The 7,500-nt window shown below is 39.0% G+C and overlaps 1 protein-coding gene across 3 annotated transcripts in view; it reads left to right on the top strand.

The window, feature by feature from the left end:
• Positions 1-7,500, top strand: part of Rgl (Ral guanine nucleotide dissociation stimulator-like) — a 235,468-nt gene that overhangs the window by 55,928 nt on the left and 172,040 nt on the right. Inside the window, exon 1 of one of the 3 annotated variants that reach the window (XM_076185497.1) lies at positions 2,368-2,513. The exons of the other annotated variants lie outside the window; for them this stretch is intronic. Coding sequence (XP_076041612.1) covers positions 2,439-2,513 — 75 coding nt within the window. The 5' untranslated portion in view covers positions 2,368-2,438. Of the gene's footprint in view, positions 1-2,367; positions 2,514-7,500 lie in introns of those variants that run through there. 3 annotated transcript variants of the gene reach the window in all.

Here is a 7,500-nt window from a genome sequence, read left to right as displayed (position 1 = left end):
CCATCTAGGCGCATGCAAAAATTGAAACGATACCAGTGCCGAGTGATTAGACCAATACACCATCAAGATGGTGTATTGGTCTAGTCACTCGGCACTGGCAACGTTGTTCTCGCCGCATGAGTTCGAGCCTTCGGGCGTACCACATTTCAACATCCGTTTGCGCCAAGATGGCTTACAATTAAAGTGCATTGTGGTCGATAAAAATGTATCTCTAATCGCTGGGACTCATTTAGTGTTATACACATATATATATATATATATATATATATATATATATATATATATATATATATATATATATATATATATATATATATATATGTATGTATATAATATATATATATATATATATGTGTGTGTGTGTGTGTGTGTGTGTGTGTGTGTGTGTGTGTGTGTGTGTGTGTGTGTGCGTGCGTGTGTGTATGTATGTGTATTATGTATGAATACTTTCCCTGTGCCTGTGCCCACGAAGAACGATCGTGAAGCCGTCAACAGATGAAATCCTTTTGGAGTTGTGGCATTATTGATTCGAGAACGGAATTGTTACATTCATTGAGTGTGCCACGCTTGATTCAAGCAGGAGTGGAGTGTAGTGGAGTGGAGGGGAGGAGTCGTAGTCTTCCACTGGCTACGGGTTTCAGAGCATGTCCATCTTGAGTGGATCGGAGTGGATCTAGTGGATCTTCGGTACGTGTCTCCCATTCCCGCTCAGGTGATCGCAGGTTACAGAAGTCGGAATTTTTCGATGAAGTCAAATAAACACGTAAACACTAGTATCTCCATTGTGTGTGTGTGTGTGTGTGTGTGTGTGTGTGTGTGTGTGTGTGTGTGTGTTTACCTAGTTGTATTATACGGGAAGGGAGTTATGCTCATAGTGACCCGTCTTTGTATCTTTCAGCATCAAGTTTGTTCTTAAATTCTTGAATAGTATTTGCACACACTGTTGCCTCATCCAATTTATTCCAGATATCCACCACTTTGTGTGGGAAGTTATTCTTTTTTTCGAATCTCTTCTATATCCTTTTTGAGTTTCTTTTCGTGTCTTCTTCTTTTTCTCTTGTCTCTATCTAGGACTTCCATTCCTTTCATAATTCTGTAAAAACTCAGTAGATCTCCTCTTTCTCTTCTTTGTTCCAGGGTTGGTAGTTCTAATTTGGACCATCTTTGTTCGTATGTCAATTTGGAGAGTGTTGGTGCCATCTTTGTCGTTGCTCTTTGTATTCTTTCTAATTTATTTTTATTCTTTTTTAATACTGGGTGTCCATAGTGTCGCAGCATACTCCAATCTTGGTCTTATCAGTGTAACTAATATTTTCTTTACCATTTCCTCATCCAAATAGTCAAAAGCCACTTTCATTGACCTTAGTAAATTGAAGGTTTCTCCAACTATTTTGTTGATATGCTTGTCTGTGTGTGTGTGTGTGTGTGTGTGTGTGTGTGTGTGTGTGTGCGTGCGTGTGTGTGTGTGTGTGTGTGTGTGTGTGTGCATCATTTTTATTCTGCATCTAGATTCATTATGCAACGTCAGTTGTTTGTAGTCAGACACCCATTTTCCATTGGAAACTGATTTGTTATGAAGAACCACGGGCAATCATAGCGTGGTAGTAGATTGGTAAACGAATAGATTAGACTTACCATGTAGTGAGCGCAGGAACAATTGGTTATTTTAAGAGAAGATGAGATGAATTTATTCATAGTGATGAAAGGTGATAAGGTATATGGACTTGCCTAGTGTAGGCCTTATGGTCTCTTGAAGTCCCCCCTCCCATTCTTGTGTTCTTGTGAGTTGTATTGTGATCTACCCGAATAGCGATGTCCCCGGTGGCCACTTGTGCGCCCAAAGAATCTGTCGTGATGCATCCGGGATATGACGAAAGGATCACGATATCACTGACCAAATACCAGCCGGATGGACTATAAGATCTTCGCGTCACTGAAGAAATGTCAAATCCCTCTCGGAGACACGCCCGGAGGGGCGGTGACGCGGGCGATGTCTGAGGAGCTCCTGCCTCTTCAGAAGTTCTTGACATTCCCCGATCTCCACCCCACGTTGCCCTTGACGAAGTTTCTTTGTGTACATATCGGTGAGGTTGATCGTGGGGTTAGATGTACGGTGTCCAAATGGGCTGATGATACTAAGCAGTAAGGAAAAGTTGTGGGCTTAGATATTCGGTCTATAAAGTTGCTCATTGTACTGAGTAGTATGAAAGAGCAAATGATCGCTCGAGTCAACGTGGTTTTCGAAGAGAAAACAAACTAAAACAGCGGTTTCGAAAGTGGTCAAACGAAATCAAAATCACCCAAGTGTACAGCGAGTCCCGAAAGTAAAATTAGTACGAAACATTAATACAAGTTACATGGAAACACATCTAAGTGTAATTGTTATGCATTAGGACGAAATGTGAATACAAGTTACATGGAAAATCTTGAGCCAAAAAATGGACATTGAAAAGGATCTTGGTGTAATAGTCATTGACGGCAGTAATGTATTTCTGCTTCAGAGAAAACGAAAGGTTAGTGGAATTGGCAGCGTGATCTTTTGATTTCAAAAGTCGAGTTGTTATCAAAGAGTTTCATAGGTCATTGGCCTGCCCACTCACTTTAAAATTTCTGATATGTTGGAAAGAGTGAGGGGAAAATCCTATTTTTTCTTTAAGAAAAATTGAGACTCGGGAAGAGCTTGATACAATGATATAGGATTTTAAAAGGAATTGATAAGATAAAGAATTTAAAATATTTTCGTATTAGATAATAACCGGAGGAGACATGATGGTGTCATATATTCAAGACGTAGAATTGACATGGAAGTAGGGAGAAGTAATTTCGCCATACGCGTCGTCACTGAATAGAATAAGCTCGTGTTCTTATGTTGTTCTGTCATTTTAGCTAATGCAGTAGAGATCGGTGTTTTAGAATTCACTTGGATAAACACCCGATATCGTCTTTTTTCTCTTCTTTTTTCCTCTTTTTCTTTTTTTCTTCCTCTTCTTCTTCCTCTTCTTTTTCTTTTTCCTCTTCTACTTTATCTTATGCGTTTTTTCTTCCTCTTCTTGTTTTTCTTCCTCTTCTTCTTCTCCCTCTTCTTTTTCATCATCTTCTTCTTCTTCTTCTTCTTCTTCTTTTATTTTCTTCTTCCTCTTCTTGTTTTTTCTTCCTCTTCTTCTTCCTCCTCCTCCTCCTTCTACTTCTACTTCTACTTCTTCATCTTCTTCTTCTATTTCTTCTTCTTCTTTTACCTCTACTTCTACTTCTACTCCTTCTTTAAAGAGTCCTTTGTTGGCCTCATGATGTTTTATCATTGTAACTGGTCGTAAGCGTTTGTCCCGAACCGATATGTGAATAGACTACGCCCATTCCCCTGTCAGGGAATTTTAAAGTTTATGGTGAGATTAGGGATTATGGTTAGACGCTGTGATGTGATAGGTTTCGTTTGTTTTCTTGTTCACTTTACCACCGTAAAGCGAGAGTAACCTGCGGTCTAGGTCGAATGCGAAAAGAAATTAATAATGATAAATAGATAAATAAATAAAAATTTGATAATATAAATAATAAATGAATATATATATATATATATATATATATATATATATATATATATATTTTTTTTTTTTTTTTTTTTTTTTTTTTTTTGTCAGACGACCTGGATGCTAAGGGCCCAAAGGATGTTCACCCAATGTCCCTCAGGATGCCCCTAGGATTTATAGCGACGAAATATTACCACTGAAGGAGCGAAGGGGCCGATTGCGATAACCTATTCCTTTAACACGGGACACTGGCCTACACTGAATAAAATCGCTTGTCGTTAGCCAGAAAAAGTATGTAAACGTACCATCGTGGCGAATGGGGTGAATTGAGCCCCCGGGGGGAGGGGGGCGAGGACGAGGATTTGCTAGTGGTGCACGTGATTCTTATGACGTAACGGTGACTCGGAGGAGCCGGGGAGGAGAGGAGGAGGAGGAGGAAGAGGACAAGGAGGAGGAGGAGAAAGAGAAGGAGGAGGAGGAGGAAGAGAAGAAGGGGGAGGAGGAGGAAGAGAAGGGGAGGAGGAGGAAGAGAAGGGGAGGAGGAGGAAGAGAATAAGAAGGAGGAGGAGGAAGAGAAGGAGGAGGAGGAAGAGAAGAAGGAGGAGGAGGAGGAAGAGAAGAAGGAGGAGGAGGAGGAAGAGAAGAAGGAGGAGGAGGAGGAAGAGAAGGGGAGGAGGAGGAAGAGGAGGGCGTCACGTGCAGCTGGTGGGAGCCCATCGTAACCTTGTAAACCCCCCCACTCCCCCGACCCCATCCCTGACAAGTAAACGTAACACTTCAAGTTTTTGTCTACACTATGGTTACTGCTTGTTGGTTGGTTGTTCATGTCTAGTGGCAGTTGTTGTTAGTTGTTTTGGTTGGTTGTTGGTTGTTAGTCGTTAATTGTTGATGGTAACTTTTGTTGGTCGTTTGAGGTTGTTGGTGGTGGTTAAATGCTGGTGGTTGTTCGTGGTTGGTGGTAGTTGTGGTGGTTGTTGTTCGTAGTTGTGTTGATGGTGGTTGTGGTTGTGATAATTATGATGGTAGTTTTCGTTCTGGTGGAGGGCGGGAATGAAGGGAATCGGAGGGGTTGGCAGGGTGTAAGAAAATATTATGGGCTTCCGTGTATGTACTAAAACTGAACACACACACACACACACACACACACACACACACACACACACACACACACACACACACACACACACATCTATATCTATCTATCTATCTATATATATTTATATATATATATATATAGATATATATATTTATACGCACACACACACACACACACACACACAAATCAAGAAAGACAGCTATAGAAGAGATGTGAAAAAGAACAGCTTTCCTCACAGAGTAATAGACAGTTGGGACAAGTTAGATGAGAAAGTGGTGTGTGCAAAAACAATACATGAATCTAAAAATAGTTTAGATAAAATGAGATATGAAGACGGGACACCAGGAGCATAGCTCCCCTTCCCGTAAAATACAACTAGGTAAATACACACAGTATATATGTTTTATTTTTGTTGGACAGTTTCTTCAATCTCTAGGGCTCATCAGTATTGGATTATAATTATGTAGATTATTTAAGTATCATCAATATTTAAAAAACAGTTATTTTTTTATTTTTTACATTTTATGTCGATACTATTTTGCGTAGATGCACATTTCAGATTACATATCCAAGATTAATAAGAGAACAACAAATCAACAGCAAAGCGAGAAGTAAAAATATTTTAATGTTACCCCTGTACCATGTTTCCTTTGTATATACGTTTTCTGTGACAATTCAAGTTTTCTCTTGTTCGCTCTGCAGGAATAACTATGCGTTGTGGCATTTAGTTTTAGACCATGGCATGCGTTTTAATTAGTTTAAAAGTGTATTGTACTACATTGTATTTCTCTGTACATAACTCGCCATCTTTTCTGTCCTTGAAGTCATTATTAATGCAAGAACTGATACGATAATGAGGAGATATGTTGTGTAGTAAAGTAAGAGGTAAATATGGGAGCATAACATTAAACATATATTATTATATATTTTATGATTACCAGAATATTCCGTTTAGTGGCGTGTGTGGTATGAGGCTATTGATTTTTGAAAATGAGGGTTGTCTGTTGAAAGAAGACTTGAAGAGCAGACATGGGTTTTGGCGATGGTTGGATGAGGACCACAATGGAAATATACTTATATGGTTTTTTTTGTGTTGTCCTCGGCAATTGTAATTGTAATTTAGAACTATGTGTTTTTTCATTATCTGCACTTCATGTATATTGCTTCATTGCCAAATAAAATTATTATTATCATTATTATTAGTATTATTGTTATTTTATTATTGTTATTTTTATTAGTTATTATCATTATTATTATTATTATTATTATCATTATTATTATTATCAGCATCATTATTATGATGATGATGATGATGATTGATGATGATGATGATGGAGGAGGATGGAGGATGGAGGATGGATGGAGTAATGTTGGTTGTCAACATCGGGGCCCCCCAAGGAAGCCATGACAAAAATTTAGGATGGGGACATGGCTTGTTGTTACAAATTATGCAGTTTTACAAAATACAGTCTCGTGATATAAGTGAAGCATATCACAAAAACCCATCAAATATAAGATAAATGTGATTGTCAACTTTGAAATAAAGCAAAGGGTCTATCTTCATGAACATTGTATCGTTATTTTTTATTGTATTTATTTATTCATTTTTCGACGACGTGGGATTTTGGGAGATTATGAAACGGAGCTCCACGAGTGTAGATAATTAATGAAGGGGGGAGTGGAGTAAAAAAATAAAAATAATGAGGTAGGGCATTCAAGAAGGAGTTAGGACATGATGACAACAGCAAGAAAGAAAAACAGAAGGAAAATAGGACCTGTGGTTTCACAACCTTTTCCGACCATAGCACCCCTCCCCTGCTGTCATGTCTAAGCACCCCAGCACCCCTATTTTGTTATTAGAAGGATAAAAGAAAGCGAAGTGTTCTGCTTGATAATTTATTTTCTTGATTCCTTTGAACTGAAACGAATTGACAATATTGTTTGTAGAGGAAATAAAAATACCCTAGAAAAATAAAATTGCATGGGAAAAAGTCAAACATGCACAACTAGGTAATCAGTGATATATATATACAGTATATATATATATATGTGTGTGTGTGTGTGTGTGCGTGTGTGTGTGTGAGTGTGTGTGATTTTTGTGTGCATCATTTCCCAGCAACCCCTATAATTGATTTCAGCACCCCAGGTTAGGAAACGCTGATCTGAGGTGATACAGGAGCAGTTCGATATACGTCACCAATCGGACAACGTGAGGACCGTTGCCGGTTACTACATGATCGCGGATGGCCGGAGAGAGAAACTCCAGGCAGCTAAGGGGTGATGGCATTGGGTGGTTAATGAATCATTAATAAAGTGGTTTGTGGAATTTTGGGATGTGGATTTAATGAAGTTGACACTCGTACCTTATGTAAGTGGAAGAGGTTCCTCGGAGTTGGTGTGGATTAATATGGCTGTCGTGTTTGTTTAATTTCTCTCTGTCTCTTTCTCCCCCACAGGTGAGTGGGTGATGGCAATCCTTGTACCAGTCGCTAGGCAAAGTAAGTGATACGTGATGAATTGGTTGATGTATAGTTTGTCATAAAAGTCCTTCCGTTTTTAAGAACGCGACAGGCGTAGTGTCTTGGGTGATTTGGTCTCGTCCGTGTTTGAGTTTTTCAGATCATGAATCGTATTTTGAGATCCTGTAACTCCTCGCCTCATCTCCCTACTAAGAAGAAATAAATAAACAAGATCCTGTTTACCAATAGAGTGGTTAACGAATGGAATAGTCTTAACTATGAAGTGAGCGCTGAAACTATCTGTTGTTTTAAGAAAAGATTAGATAACTTTATGAATGGGGGGGGATAGGTGGTCATGGACATGGAACTGCCTGGTGTAGGTCTTATGGTCTCTTGTAGTCTCCATCATTCTTATGTTCTT

The sequence above is a fragment of the Oratosquilla oratoria genome, chromosome 5, assembly GCF_046742065.1.
Source record: "Oratosquilla oratoria isolate Oo_2021 chromosome 5, ASM4674206v1, whole genome shotgun sequence".
Classification (NCBI taxonomy): domain Eukaryota; kingdom Metazoa; phylum Arthropoda; class Malacostraca; order Stomatopoda; family Squillidae; genus Oratosquilla; species Oratosquilla oratoria.
Note: the sequence above shows the minus strand (reverse complement) of the source record. Positions and strands in the feature narration are given on the sequence as shown.